The 16,550-nt window shown below is 33.4% G+C and overlaps 2 protein-coding genes and 1 non-coding gene across 3 annotated transcripts; 2 read left to right on the top strand and 1 right to left on the bottom strand.

The window, feature by feature from the left end:
* Positions 1–1,878: 1,878 nt before the first annotated feature.
* On the top strand, positions 1,879–1,951 carry TRNAA-CGC. The gene has a single exon. It is a non-coding gene; the product is annotated as a tRNA-Ala (tRNA).
* Positions 1,952–7,577: 5,626 nt separating this feature from the next.
* On the top strand, positions 7,578–12,053 carry LOC116025420 (the record flags this gene model as incomplete). Its single annotated transcript, XM_031266642.1, has 6 exons — positions 7,578–7,767; positions 8,567–10,176; positions 10,261–11,129; positions 11,244–11,388; positions 11,495–11,752; positions 11,865–12,053. Coding segments are annotated over exons 2-6 (3,045 nt in total), but the record flags the coding sequence as incomplete, so codon positions are not given.
* A 652-nt stretch (positions 12,054–12,705) lies between these two features.
* Positions 12,706–16,076, bottom strand: LOC116024476 (delta(12)-fatty-acid desaturase FAD2-like). The gene is made up of 2 exons (XM_031265370.1): positions 15,945–16,076; positions 12,706–14,166 (listed from the first exon to the last, which is right to left on the bottom strand). Exon 2 carries the CDS (start codon positions 14,137–14,139, stop codon positions 12,988–12,990), a length of 1,152 nt encoding a protein of 383 aa, XP_031121230.1. The 5' UTR covers positions 14,140–14,166; positions 15,945–16,076; the 3' UTR covers positions 12,706–12,987.
* Positions 16,077–16,550: the final 474 nt, after the last annotated feature.

Below are 16,550 nucleotides of genomic sequence, written 5' to 3'. Positions count from 1 at the left end.
TCATGCCAAGAAGCATTAAAGATGTGACGCTTCATGCCATTTTTATTTCTATTCACCATATACTGGATCACGCTCTTTTGAATGAACCATTAAGTTAACTATATGTCAGTGTATATTTTTTGCATGCTTTCATGACATAAATTAGGAAATACTAATTTTGCTTTGGTATAATAAACTGCTTGCAAATGCAATAATTTTTCTTTGTTTTTTCCCTTCTCTTTTAAGGCATTGGGGTGTATTATAATATATAATAAGCTAGCTACGCTCGGGAGAGGATAACCCTTTTTTTTAAAAGATATTGAGATGTTGGAGGATATTAAATGTGTTAAGATGTATTTAAGGTGTGGAAGGCAATCAAATAACATTGCTATCCATAATGAACTCTGCAATTTCCGCAATCTACATCTACCATACTATGGTTAAACCAACCACACCTAGCATGGCTAAATTCAAAGTAGGGTCGATTACAGTTGCAATAAGAGCATGCAATGAAATGAACTAGTTTGTTGTTAAAGTCAAAAGCGATGTCCAATGCATTATATATTTATATTGGATATTAGATAGAAGAGGACTCGGGCTATGGTATCTTTAGCGGTCCAACTATGAGGTTTATTAAATAGTATGACACCAATATCAATACGCACCCTTTTTGTATTTGTATGAGTTTTCTTTTAAATATATGAGAAATTATAGCAGAAAGATCAACCTTGATGTTATATATTTTAAAATATAAATTTTAAATTTTAAATAAAAGCTCAAGATCGAAAAAAGAAAGCACAAATATAAAGAAAAGCTTTATCAAATGTGGAGAGAAAATTTAAAATTTCATATTACTTAATGAAATTATTATACATATAAGTACATTTTCAATCTCATATATAGCATATAGGGAAAAAACTTACAAGAGGTGGAAGCAGGGTTGGTTGCATAAAATGTGTTGCTAATCCTTAATAAATAGTACTAGATAAGTATTTGATTCAATAAATACATGTTGTATTTTATTTAAATTTGTAGACAGTAACCATTCTTTAATAATATACTCTTTTACTTTTAAGTAGTTTCATAGTTAAGTCTTGTGCTATATATGAAATTATACTGATAGATCCAATGGTAGTCCACAACTAATTAATATTACTCAGAGAAAGAGCTCCAAATGCTTAATTATTATTAATTAAGTTATTTGATTAGACAAAAGTTTAATTATTATTAGAGTTTTCAATGTTCACTTATCCAATCCTATGGAAGTTTTCACCTCATGACAATAGTAATTAAATTGTTTAACAAACAAGAATATTATATGAAGTATCACTCATTAACAATAATTTTTTAGTAAAATAGCTATTATAAGAAATGAGAATACTTTTGTAAGTTAAATATATCAGCTATAAAATATCTCAATCATACTATAATGAACAATCAATAATTATCTAATTGCCCATGAGGTCCATTCAAACTAATGCCTGTTAGTTGGGTTTTGAGCCTGAAATTGAATTGATAATTTATTTCAAGTATATTTTCACTAATTCATGCTTAAATTTTTAGTAAAAATATTGTAGCATATAAGTTTATATGATAATAGTGGTGAAAGTTTGAATTCAAATTCTAAATTCACAATGGGCTTGATGATCATGCCATGAAGCATTGGAGAAAATGGCTACCCAAAACTACCTTTGATGGGGTTTCAAAGATAAACTAAAGAATGTATTACTTGTGGGAAGGTTATAGAGGACTTCTTAAATAAATAAATAAATAAATAAATAAAACTCATTTGGTCCAAATTAATTACAATTTTTGAATTAAATAATGGGTAAATAGTCATAAGTTTAACAATCAAGCCTAAGCTGTTATTAACAGGATATCCACTCTTTAACCGTGAATGGGGGTGTAGCTCATATGGTAGAGCGCTCGCTTCGCATGCGAGAGGCACGGGGTTCGATTCCCCGCACCTCCATTATCATTTTCAGTTCAATTTCTTGAAGTTTAAAGCATCTCCATTAATGCTATTAAGGAAAACGAGTAATGTGAGTCTGTTATTCCCTACCAATCCAAAGCATTTCCATTAATGCTATTAAGGAAAACGAGTAATGTGAGTCTGTTATCCCCTACCAATTCAAATAAAAAGACTTTAAAAATATTTTTTTTTTTTAAAGTGTCTAACATTAAATTTTTAAAACAGTGTAACATTTTGTCACATCATGGGATGATTGTTTTTCTTTCCAAACTTCATCCATGTAACTAACTGATTGTTTTTCTTCTCAAATTTCACTGTGTGACCAACTGAGTTGTCTATTTGGGCATTAGATGATTGTTTTGTGGATGACAATTATAGAGGTATTTATCATCTTTCGATATGAAAAAAAGAGTAATGCTATTCTTCCCTCTTAATTTCCAATTATGACATGACACTAGCTAGTTGGTTGGGTAGTTTAGTTTTTAATTACAAGTTGGTAGGGTCAATCAATTCATGGACACCTGTAATTACGTGTATTTTCATTAGTTCATGTGTGCTTAATTTTTTAGTGAAAATATTGTAACATGTAATAATATTAACCACCAAAGTTTTGATACAAATTATAATAAATCATTAATCAAATACAAACTTTGTTCCAATCCGTTTGATACATGTACAATCACAGTTTTGAAGTTTTATGGCCGGGCTTGATCATGCCATGAAGCATTGAAGAAGGGAGACTCATGCCATTTCTATTTCTATCCACCATATACTATACCACACTCTTTTAAATTAACCAACAGTTCAATTATATTGTTAATGCATTTTGCAACAATATTTCTTTTTCCCCTTTTCTGGGCATTGGGATGTTGTAAGGCTCAGGAATTAATACTTTAATTATTTTTTTCCTTTTCTAAAGATACGCGATAAGGTATTGGAGGATATTAAATATGTTGAGATATGATTGAGGTGCAGAAGATGTTAAAGACGCCCAGCAAATCAATTGGAATCTACATTCCTAGATCTACCATTGCTGGCCAAATATGAGACCAAGTATGGCCGCAATAAGAATATATGAATTTGATTGAAAAAATTATAGAGCCTCTGAGTCTCTTCAACAACTCCCATTTCATTTTTTTTAGTATACGAGAAAGGAGAAAGATCAACATTGTTTTGAAAAAAAATATTAAAAACATTTTATATTTCTTGGAATACATGACATTATATTCTTAATAAATACTAATAGGTAACTATTTGATTGAAAGACATATTGTATTATATTTAGATGTGTAGAATTATTCCTTTAAATTAATTTTAAAAATCAATTAAACTCCTAATATAGATAGAAAGAACTTATATATTATTACAAATCCAATTAAGGCTAAAATAACTTTTCCCCACCTTGAATCTTTCTTATTCTTTTCATTCTTCAATCCACTCCTAATTTTCACTTCATGATAGTAGTGTTAAGGTTAAAATCAATTACATATTTCATAAAAATAAATTTTTAAAAAATTCTATATATATGAAAATAAAAAGAATATGTTATCAAATATAACAATAAAAATTTCTTCTACTACATAATCATTCTAAAAATCAATTTAAGAAATCAAAATCATAATATCAAAGAAATGCTAAAAGCATCACATACATCATAAACCCAATAGAAACACTAATTGCATAAAGAATTGTCAAACTTATTCCACTTTTGTTATTCCCACTAAATCCCATATCAATTAGACCTTCTGAATGGATCCATTCAACAAATTCTGAGCTTATATCGATTATAAAATATTTCAATTATACTATATAGCTAATCGATCATCAATTAGTTTTTTTTTTTAAAGAATCATCAATTAGTTAATTAACCAATATAATTCAAATCCTGGATTGCATTTGGGGTTTTAAAACTGAAGTAATGATTTAATATATACTATTTAAAATGTTGTATTTTATTAATTCATGCTTAGTAAAAATACAAAAATATATAATTTAATATGGTTTTAAGCGTAAAAGTTTAAATACAAATTCTAAGAAAATACATCATTAACCAAATACAAATATTGTTCCAATCAGTTTGGCACATGTAATGTGAAAGTTTTGAAGTTTCATGAGCTTGATCATCATGCCATGAAGCAGTGAAAAGGGAAGTTCATGGCATTTATATTCACCATATATACGAGACCACGCTTCTTTTGAATGAACCAACAATTTAACTGCATGAATCTACTGTGCCTTATTTTCATGTTTTCATAGCTTAAATTGAGAGATACTAAATTTGCCTTCTTATAATACTAAAGTCTTCAGAATTCAAAACTGCAAATTAAAAGTTTAGCTGGGAAGTCATTTGAAATATTGGAGGAAATTAAATAGGTTGAGGTGTTATTGAGATGTAAATAGTAGGCAAGTGATTTTACTTTTAATAATATGCCTAGTGACCATCTACTTCAGTATACCAAATTAAATATGTTAAGTATGGGCATTTTGTGTTTCTAATGCAAATCGATAAGCAATCAAGCATTACAAAATTGAGTACAGTAATCATGTTATATATCCTCCACCTATTTTTAGGCAAGGATGGTGATGAGAATCTTTGAGTTTGAGATTTAAACTTATATCATAATAAGTAATGATTCAATTATATATTTCATAAAAATAATTTTAAAATTTTTATATATATATAAAAATATAAAATTAAAAAAAATATGTTATCATGCAAATATAATATAACAGATAAGAACTATAAAAAAATTCTCTAAAAAAAAGAACTATAAAAATTTCTTCTACTAATAAATAATCATTCTAAAAATTAATTTAGGAAATTAAAATCCTAATATCAAATAAAAACTAAAAGCATCACATACATCATAAATCCAATAAAAACAGTAATGGCATAAAGAATTATGGAGCTTATCCCACTTTTGTTCTTCCCTCCCTGGACAGATTTCTTCTAATTCATTCTCTTATTTGTCTTCTTATACCCCTTTGAGTTTAAACTCGTTTGTTCCTCAGCATTTATACCATTATCATAATCAACCACATCAACCGATGGCAACGGCAATGGTGTACAAGATAATAAACTTTTTTCTTGTTCTTGGGGTTGAAGAGTAGGATGAGTTGATGAAGAAGATGAAATAAGATCAATTCCTCCACTAGCCATGCTTGTGTTTTTTGCTTTGAATGAACAAAGAAGAAAACTAGGTGAAATATATGTTTGCAAGCTGGATGGGTTGTTTCTCCCACTCCTAGTTTGATAAGGAATTAATGAATGATTACAAAGGTTATTCAATTTTAAATGATGAATGATAACCAAACTTGGTCTTTCGATTGATAACCAAATATCGTAACCGAGTAGACTACAATGAATTGGTAATTAAATTTCAAAGCTTAAAATTAAATCCTAGTCTCTTTATAAATTTCATGTTCTAAAAATGTGTCAAACAAAACTAACAATAGAATATACGAGGGTCGAAAGAAGTTGAAATGACTATTTTTAAGTTTATACCAATACTACATAAGGAGCTTAAATCCCTTTGTGTGTAAAGACATGTGGATGAAATAAATCCAAATACTTAATCTTTAGTACACACTAAGTTGGCAAACTTGTTAATCAGTAATATGGAAGTTCCAAAAATAAAGTAAAGCTAGAATGGATTAGAGAGGGTGGGTTATTAATGATTTCTTTTCTCTTATATACTTTCAAAAAATATCATTTGATAATTAATTCTAACTTTTTAAAATAAATAATGTGTAAATAATCACAAGTTAAACAAATACATAATCAAGTCTAAACTTTGTCATGATCCATCATTTAACCTATTTAATTAAGATTAGCCAACTGCTAACATCCATAGGTAAAAGTTGGAATCGGAAATTCTTTGATTGAATTGAAACCTCAGCTTTGATGATCCAGTCTCATTTCAAATGAAAACAATATAAGAGTTCAATAGAATTGTCTAGTTCATATGAAGACAACATAAAAATTAAAAAGTGGAACCATTAGTGCATATTCAATCCTCATCCCTCCTGCTTGATTCTTTCTCTAAATCAGTAGACTTTTCTTTCAAAAAATATATATACACACAATGAAAAATGTGCATGTTAATGATAATTTAAACATTTTTAAAAATCAAGTGTAATCAAGATCCCTATTTCGTGAAAGCTTTAACTTGCTGGTAGGGAGGCACTCTCTTGTTTAACGGTCAATGATCTTGTGGTCTAGTGACACAAAGTGTTTAGTCACATCCCAGTATACCTAACACTTCTAAAAAGGTGTAAACAAAAATGCATTGGCTAATAAAAGATTCTAATATTGACTTTCCTTTTTCAATTCACTCATTGGTATGGGATAGAATGTTTCTTCATTCTTTTCCATTTGTCATCATTTTTAGGAATTCAAATTAAAGTATTATTAGAGGGTAGATTGCTCTATCATTAACGTATTTAATTAAGATTAGTCAACTGCAAATATAACATCCATATGTTAAAGTTGGAATTTGAAATTCTTTGATTGAATTGAAACCTCAGCTTTCAGTCTCATTCCAAATGAAAACAACATAAGATCAGTTGAGAGAATTATTTGTAGTTCATATGAAGACAACATAAAAGTATAGTAAGAGTTGGAAATTGGAATCATTACTACATATCCAATCCTCATCCATCCTTGATTCTTTCTCTAAATCAATTGACACTCTTCTTTCAAAATTTATTAATCCATATCAAAATTTAACTCAAAAAGAAACTTGATCGTGCATGTTAACCATAATTTAAACCTTCTAAAAGAGCCTCAAATGTCAATATATGCAAAATGTATATCTATTTAATCGTGTATGTCAAATATAATACTACTCAACTCTTCAAAACGTGTCATGTCAAGTGATATATATTTATTTAGTCAACAAACGATATAGCTCAAAATTAAAATTATTTGAAATGTACTTGTCTTCCTAATATAAAATTTCAAGTTAAATAAATCATATTCATAAGAAAGCCAATAAATTTGTAGATTGAATGATAACATGAGTAACCATTCTTATCTTCCATCTTGTCTTTACACCCATGTTGTTTTCTTGAATGGTCCAACTCACAATGAGATAAATATATACTTATTATAAGCTAGTTTTTTTCTTTCTTCCCTTGTAAGAAAAAAAAAGTCTTCTCCCGAAATACTACTCAACTGGTTAATCAGTCAACTTAAAATGTATTTTGAAGATTTATCTCATCCACAGCACATGTCTTTAGGACAAGAGCGTGAGCTAGGGCTCTTAAGTTTGGGGTTCAAACTTATTGAAAAAAAAAAAAAACAAATGTGTTGTTGGTGCAATTATAATTACTAGTGTGGCCATAGTTTATTTCCATGAAGTAAAGGGGGTCAATATAATATTATAATGCATGCAATTCACACCAAGAAACGGCCATTGAAAGGGTCTGAGCTATCAGCTATGGCCGGCAGATACGTAAGCAAAAGTGCAAAACATAGTTAAGCCAAACCCAAATACGTTGTGAGAAATCTTATAGGCTGTTTTATTAGTTGTCATCTTCTGTTTTGTCTGTCCCTTATTGTAGCCTTCTGTACCTTTCTTTCTCCTTCATGCCCGCTGTTTCAGTCTCCTCCCTTCTCCAATTCTTTATTACTGCAATTTTTTTTAATGCTTAATTTTGTATTTATCAAAAACTCGATCTTCTACCCTCATGGCCTTTGTCTTTCATCTTCCTCTTCCAAGAACCTGTTTCTCTTCATCTTCCCAGATTCTTGGTCTCAACAGTTCACATCCATGGAGTTTCAACGTCAAAGTCTGTGATAAAAGATAGCTAAGGTACCCCTTTTTCCCTTTAATTTGTTTTTCCTTATAATTTTCTTGCTTTGATATATATGCATATCAGCATATGTATGTTTGTGTGTGTTTTTATGTTTCTATCTCAGCACTGAGGAAATAGAAGTGTATATTATAATATAATGACTGAAAATACTGATTATTTTCTATATAAGTGAGGGATTGATGGTATGAAACAATTAGCTATATGTTTCTTTAGGTGGATAGATTAAAAGAAAAATTTTAGTGTTAGTGATTTTTTTTTAAAAATTTTTTTATTTAAGTATGCAACCGTTTAGGTGGTGTTGAGTAAGTATGAATCTATACGAATCGAAAGTCAATAACTGATTATTGTCTGTATAAGTCATTAGTGACTGATTGTAAGAAACAACTACCTATATGCTGTCATTGTAATTTAAGAAATGAGAAAATATGGTCCTTGTTTTAGTGTTTTTAAAAGATTTTTTTAAAATTTTTTATTTTAGCGGGCAACCTTTTAAGTGGTGGAGAGTAAGTCTGGATGCTGATAAGAATCGAACTTAAATGACTTATTGTATGAAACAACTAGCTATATGTTATTGTTGTAATTTAAGAAATGAGCAAATATGGTCCTCTAGTTTGATTAAAAGAAAAGTTTTAGCGTTTTAAAAAGATTTTCTAATTTAGTGCGCAACCGTTTAGGTGGTGGAGAGCAAGCCCAATTATTGATAAGAATCGAACTTAAGTTATTTTGAGTGAAATGAATGCCCTTATCAACTCAATAAGAACTAATCTTTGTTTTGTGTTTTTGAACTAAGTGCAGGTCAGTTGTAATTTGCAACTAAAGAAATGGCAATGTCATTACAGCAGCTTCTGTCTGAGGAAGGATTTAAGGGCAGGAGATTAAAGAAACTGTCAAGAGCTTCAACAGGGCTGCAAACTGCAAGTGGATCACTTTATCCACTTCAAGAAAGACATAAATCTTCTGGTGTTAGGAGGCCAGAGAGAGCGAAATCCGATTTACCTTTTTATGATTCTGAAAGAAACAATGCAACAAGTGAAAGAAATCAAAGAATTCAAGATTGGAAGCCAAGGGCAGGAAACAAAGAAAAAGCTATGATTATGAAGCAGAAAAGCAAGAAACTTTATGCAGAATCATCTGAGGAATCACCTGATTCTGAGATAATTGATGCTGCAGTAGTGAGCAATGAGATAGTTGAGATTGGCAAAAGTGATCAGAGGTACAAAGATGTTTATTCGAACGAAGTTTATAGCCGCGAGGGGAGCGAGGAGGAGAAGGAGTGGCAATGGCATACGCCTTCCTTAAAGAATGGCAGACAACATAGTACAACAACATATGCCAACTCTGCTAACAATTACAGGAAAAACGCTGTCCTTGCTGAGATGTCCGGTGCCAGTTCCAAGCGAAACTCGCTAAATTGCAAGAGTTTTGATGACAGCAGAGGTAGAAGGAAGGCGGGGATCGAGCAGACTGTATTGGATACTCCTGCAATTGACGAAGCTGCTACTCAAGCCATAGTTTCCATCTTGAGTGGCCACATGAAATCCTTTCTTCAAGACGAGGATTTCAGGACATCTCTTCGGCATAACAGCTTTGCTTCCTTGAATTTTGCTGGATTAGAAGAAGGACTAGATGTGAAGAGCAAGATAATAACCAATCTTGAACAAGCCATAGAAACAGTGGAAAAAGCTGCAGAAGGTTCTGCAGGTCTGAAAGAGCTGAAAAAGGCATCATTGCAGCTTAGTGTCATCACAGGTTTGAATTCCAGTGATCTAAAAGATGGATTCACATCTGGAATTCCCAATGTTAAGCTTGCAGCCTGTGCTCATCTCTATCTCAGTGTCATATATAAGCTGCAGAGAAAGGACCGAATCGCTGCAAAGCATATCCTGCAAGTATTTTGTGATTCTCCATTGCAGGCGAGGACGAGCCTGTTGCCAGATTTGTGGGACAATATATTCCTCCCACATCTATCACACTTGAAGGTTTGGTACATTAAAGAACTCGGCATGCTGGAAAGTCCAGACAGTAAATCAAGAAAGCTTAAGCTTCTCGAAAAAGTATACAATGAGACTATGGATATTGGTACTAATAAGTTTGCGGTTTACTACAAGGATTGGTTAACAGAAGGAGTTGAGCCTCCTTCAATCCCCTCAGTCCAAATTCCCTTTATATCTCCTCGGCTGGCTCAGAACGAAGATCCCAATAGCGTGATTGTAGGCAGTTTCTCACCCCAGCCAGTGGTGAGTAAAAAGTTATATGATGAGGTATTTCGGCATAAAAATGGAGTGGAATTGGACTACAAGGAAGAAAGCTATCACGGGAGTGCATCAATGTCGAATGGTAGTGTCACTGAAGAAACACACTGCTCTCAAATAGTTAAAATTGAACCTATTGCTACATGCCAGTCTGTAAGTACTAAACTTTTTGCATTTAGATCATTGGAAGTCTAATGTTTACTAGGAAACTTATACTCTGAAGATGAATGTCTGCAGTATAGCATGCCAATAACTGAAGAGGCGAAGACGATCCACAATGCAAGTTGTTCAGAAGAGACCAAACTAGTTGAACATTTTAGCAATGTTCATCCAAAGACATCCATTCAAGAAATTTATGGTACTATAGATGCTGCACCTCATTCTAAGGTAAGCGAGATTATCATTGAGAGGATAGCAAAAGCATTTTTTGGACAACAGAAGACCGAGGCGACTCTATTCCTATGTTATGAAGATAGTCAGCATCCTGATTCTTGTGGAAATGATACTGAAAGGCCTTCAGGTTTGAGCATACCAACCGAGTTTATCTGCCCTCTGACTGGACTTGTTTTTGAAGATCCGGTGACCCTTGAGACTGGACAAAGCTTTGAGAGAGCAGCTATTTTGAACTGGTTCTCTAAAGGAAACAGAACTTGTCCAATAACGAGCAAAAAGTTAGAGTGCCAAGCTGTGCCTCTAAGTAACTTCATTCTAAAACGCGTTATTGATAAGTGGAGGTCTGAGCATTGGCAGCATATATTAGCCTTTTCATCTCAATTTGCGAGTGATTCAAAGGCTGAGATAGCTGTTTCCATCCTAGAAAAGATTCTTATCGTTTCCAGTATAGATGAAAGAATGAAAAAAGTGAAACAGCTTATATGCCTTGGAGGTTTACAGTTTCTCATCCACAGATTCAACTTTGGGAACCTTAATGAGAAGAAATGTGTCTCAGCCTTGCTATCTTCTTGCATCGAAGCCGACTCTAATTGCAGAAACCTTGTTGCCAGAAACATTGAAAAAACGTGTCTGCTTGAGCTTCTTTGCAGTGAGCATTTAGAATCTGTTCAGAATGCTATTTCATTGATGACCGAGCTGATTTGCCTGAACAGGTATTTGATCTCAAACTAGAAGGTTCAGTATGTATGATATCAAAATTCAAAAGCCTTTTGTATTAATGATCTAATCTGATTATTAACTTTTTGACACTATCTCTGATATTTCAGGAGAAAAGATGCAAAAGTTTTTCTATCTGGCCTTCAAAGTGACGATATAGCAAATATAATGATTCTGTTATCGACCTATCTGCAGAGCTCTCACTGCGAACAGAAACCTCTAGTTGCTGTATTACTGTTGCATTTTCACCTTCTGGTACACTTCTAGGCTCAAATGTCTTAGAAAAATCTTCGAAAACTTTTAACTGTTTCCAAGTTCTCTAAAATCAGGTTTAGATGACACTTGTATTCTGATATTGCAGACAGACACACAATGTTCCGACGTTTGTATAGATGAAGTCATTGATGCTATTACAGTTGCATTGGAAAGCAGCTTTTTGGATGAAAGGCTAATAGAAATGTGTTGCAAAGCACTCCTTATACTAGGAGGGCATTTTTCTTCATTTGGGAAGATTATGACAGAGGATTGGATCTTAAAGCAGGCTGGATTTATTGATCGTTTTGAATCGGATCTTGAAAGCTCAGAAGACAATGAACCAGACAATGGAAGGATAACAATGGTATGTTCATCTACTAATCAAAGTATTTAAAAAAAAAAAAAAAAAGTTTACTGTGTTTTCTCGTTATATCCTGACATCCACTGATGCATGAAAACTTGTCGCGTTTAACCAGATGGATGATGGTGAAGAAGAGGCGAGGGAGGAGTGGCAGGCGAAAATGTCAGCCATGCTTCTTGGAAGCGGCAAGAAGTCATTTTTGGGAGCACTTTCGATGTGTTTAGCCTCTGGGAATATAGAATTGGTTAGGGTGTGCCTGACAACAGTAGCATGGTTGAGCTCAGTGCTCGCTTCTTCTTCACAGTCTGGTTCGGAGTTTGAGCTGTCTGCCTTCTCAGCTCTCATCTGTCAGCTAAAAACGTGCCTCGAACATGGCAAGCTGCTCGAGCACAAGGTCCTTGCTTCTGTCTGTCTACTCAATTTCAGCAAAATACCAGGTTAGTAGTCCCAACCATACCAAGTGGATCAGACATTCGGTTTTAACTTCTGTTTTAAGTTTGCGCTTCTGTTGCCTGTAGAATGTAGAGTCTTACTGATGATGACCGGAGAGGTAATCGAGGATACCCTCGAATGCCTTGCTGAAGTTACATGGGTGGCAAGAGAGCTACAGACTGTTATTTCCAGCTCCTAAGGTAGAGCCAATCAAGAAGCAATTTGCACAAGATATAATATTGAAGTGGAAAAAGCTTCCTGTATATGAAAGTGAATATAAATTGTTGAATTGTTGATGGTTTTCTCAGTGTACATTGTAGATTAGTTTCCTCCTTGCATTATTCATCTTTTATGAACAATTTCAAACTCTGAACTATACTAGTCACAAATCTGTAAGAATGGTTCCTTGATACAAGTTGATATAAGAATCGTTTTTTTTTTTTTTTAACAATCAGTATTCCGACTATTGTGAGACTAATTTGAATTCTGTCTGAGCCACGTCAATAGGGTTATTGCTATTTAAGTTTTGAATCTAATACATAATCATAGATAATAATCTAAAGACAGCATTACTTTTACTACAAGCACATTGTCATTGTTTTATTGAATTGAACATTAGCACATAACTAAGGAAAAAGAGCAGCAAACTCCTTTCCCTGAAGCATAAGAAAAAACATTCACATGTCCACTAACATAAACTCACTAGTTACTACAACCTTAATTAACCAAAGTACCTGTATAGACCCAAACTATAAGTTGTCATCAAGGGGACTTGACCAGCAAGAGATAAACTTCACACTTGAGTTTTATTCGAGCTTGTTTCTATACCAATACACGCCCTTCTCTTGAGAACCCTCATCTGGCTCGACGTAGAGACACTCTCTTGCCTCTCTCCACATTGCTTTGTAAAATGGAGTGCTATCAAGTTGGTAGTACTCTCCAAGTATTGGCCTGATTGCTTTGGTTGCCTCCATTGCATTGTAGTGTGGCATGGTTGAAAAGAGATGATGAGCTATATGAGTGTCAGTTATGTTGTGGAAAATCTTGTTTAGCACTCCATAATCTCTATCGACAGTGGCCAAAGCTCCCCTTAGCCAATCCCACTCGGATGAGTCATAGTGTGGCAATGCTGGGTGGGTGTGCTGCAGATATGTGATCAGAACAAGAAAGCCATTGACAATAAGCAAAGGAACCCCATAGATGCAGATGAGCCAAGTTATCCCTTTAAGCATAGCAAGGCGGTAAAGCACATATGTTGTAGCAAAAAGACCAGCATCAGAAATGAAGATCTGAAGCCTCTCACGAGCATTGAAGATTGGGCCATAAGGATCATAATGGCATGCAAATCTGTCATAATGTCTGCCAGAGACATTGAAAGCCAAATATAATGGCCAACCAAGTGTAAGAGTAATAGTCATTGTTATAAGCCTCCCTGGTGGATTGTTCAAGTATTTGGAGAACCAACGGACTTTAGATTTTGGCTTTGGGACAAAGACTTCATCACGCTCAAGGGAACCCGTGTTGGAATGATGGCGACGGTGACTATATTTCCATGAGAAGTAGGGTACGAAAAGGGCAGAGTGAAGGATAAGGCCAACAGTATCATCCACCCATTGGTAATCACTAAAAGCATGGTGGCCACATTCATGGGCTATAACCCAGATCCCAGTGCAGACACAACCTTGAAGAGCCCAATAAATAGGCCATGCAAGGAATTGATAAGTAGATGGAAGCAAATGGATATAATTGTTCGCTATGTAGTAGAAAAGAGCAACGAAGAACAAGTCATACACAACATATGAGAATGACCGAATAAGAGATCGCTCAAAGCAATGAGGAGGGATGGCCTTCTTGATATCACTTAGGGAGAATTTAGGCTTAGTATATGGAACCCTTTCAAGGGGATTCTTCTTCAAACCAGATTCTGTTGGAGATGAAATTCGGCCACCAGCACCCATGGCTCTCTACACCTTCAAATCCCAAACCTGCAAAATTGCAACTTTTCTATTTATTCAAGAAAGTAAACTGAGGATAGCATGAAAAATAATTCATGCTTTGGCATTCAGTGGCAGAGAGAGTGCAGTGTACTTCTCAGTAAATGAACACATCATAAAATATGTGAACAAAAAATGCCAACCACATTTGATCTGACATGTGAAGTTGATTTGGAAATATAAATATTCAAGGAAAACAAGTTCTATGTAGGAAAGGTCCAGCTGTCCAGCAACATTCCAAAAGCAGAAGTCACAGTAAAATCAACTTTGGAATACAATTACAATCACACCAACTCATCACACATGCCTGGGCTGCTGGGGCTTCCATAAGTAAATGTTAGGTAATATACTTTAATGTTAGTTGTTGTTCTATTGCCAAATAAGTTCTGATGATCCAGCTCTGCAGCTCATAACATCATGCCTTAATTAAATGCCATAAAAAAGTGTACGTAAAGATAATAAAGCATATAATATCAACGCTGCATAATCAACATTCCTAAAGATGTCAGATGTTAGTTGGAAAATAACTATTTGCTAGGTGTACAATCTATTACAGAATAGAAACCTTGACTTTAACGCACCCATCTATTTGACTGCCAATCTATTTTTTACAAATTACATATGTTCAGACCTCCCAAGATATTTACTCAACAATATAATTATATGCGCCAACAATTAATTAGCATTACAGCTTGCATAGCAATTTTCAGTAGCAAGGGACCAATCTAATTTGAAGCTAAGAAATTTCCAACATTGATAAAAGAGGTCCTTTAAAGAACTAGAAGATTTTTATTTCTTGTAACATTTGATGGGGGCATGGGAGGTGGGTTTCAAACCCAAATATAAAATAGATGTAGCTTACCACCAAACTACACCCTAAACTGCGGTCCAATTTGCTTAATAATTTTTAGTACAGAGGGACACAAATGTAAATTCAAAGGTAGGAAATTTCCTACCTTAACAGGAGTGATTACTTCTTTTGCTTGTTTTCCTGTCTAACACTAGCACTCTTTGTCATAAGCAACACAAAAATCTTAGAAACTAACATGACATTTCATATTTGTTCCACTTCAACTATAACCTCCAGGTGAACATGCACATTCAACCACTTTTTCACCATACCCTATTGAAAATATATGTATGTATGTATGTTTCATCTCAATTAAGAGCTTTAGGCATTAGTGATATCACACATTTACAGTTTTATATTAATCCTACAAAAGCTTCAAGTTCAATTATTGTACAAGTTTACCTTAACAATGGAAGCTATTAGCTATGCATAAGCAAAAAGACAACAAATTTATAATGAAGCTTTGAAGCAAAGATTTCCCATGTTAAAATAAATAACTAAACAAATTCAGGTAAAAGCTAATCCCATAGAAACAAAGATTCCACTAAAAAAAATCAAGTAAAAATTCATTAATTATATTAGTCAAGTTATAGCTTCAATAATTCATTCCGTAAATCATTAAAAAAATAAATAAATAAAAAAAGAAGAATAACCATCACGATATATACATATATCCATAAGCTGATGTTTATACATAATCCAGTGGTGCATGTAAGAAATTGCCCCTAACAGGAATTTGCATACCCGAAATACAGAGAATTGCACAGAGAAAACCCGAATGGATAACAAATCAAAGTCCAAAGAACACATTTGCATAAACATCCATATATATACAGAATTATAAACGGCAATGTAGCTTATAAACAGTCGATCAAAACGATGAAATAATGCCGGATAAAGCCTAGAGAAAACAGAATACCTCCAGATTATGCAGAGCTGCGCTCTCGGCTTCCTCCCAAAAAGCGCTCTCTCTCTCTCTCTATCTCTCTTTGTCTCTCTCTCACACTGTTTTTAGAGTGAACAGAAAACCGGAAAGAATGCGAAGGCGCTTAAATGGCATATTTCCGTTTAAAAGACAAGCAACGGTGGGACCTACTGGAATCCTCCCCCCTTCATGCTCGCTTAAAACGTAACTATCCTCCGTTCCGCACACGTGTCAATCGATGAATGGTAGACTCGATCGACATATCCCACGTCACCCTCGGGACATTGGTTTTCCTCGGAAATTAACGGAACAGAAAATGCTACTCCGGGGAAATATTTAAATAATACGGAGTATTTGGAAATATAATGTAATAAATTTTGTTATATTTATTTTATAAAAAAAAATACGGAGTAATAATTTTTAGACGGTTAAATATAATAAGAAGGTTCACAAGCCAAGGTAGAAACACTGCTGAGAAATGACTCTCTTTTTTTTTTCTTTTTTTTTTAAATATTGAGAATTCAATTTTTTTTTTCATTTGAAAGTTAGAGAATTGTTTTCTATTTTTGTAATTTTGTAAATAAATAGAATTCCTATTTT

This window comes from Ipomoea triloba, chromosome 7, assembly GCF_003576645.1.
Source record: "Ipomoea triloba cultivar NCNSP0323 chromosome 7, ASM357664v1".
NCBI classification, from domain to species: Eukaryota; Viridiplantae; Streptophyta; class Magnoliopsida; order Solanales; family Convolvulaceae; genus Ipomoea; species Ipomoea triloba.
Note: the sequence above shows the minus strand (reverse complement) of the source record. Positions and strands in the feature narration are given on the sequence as shown.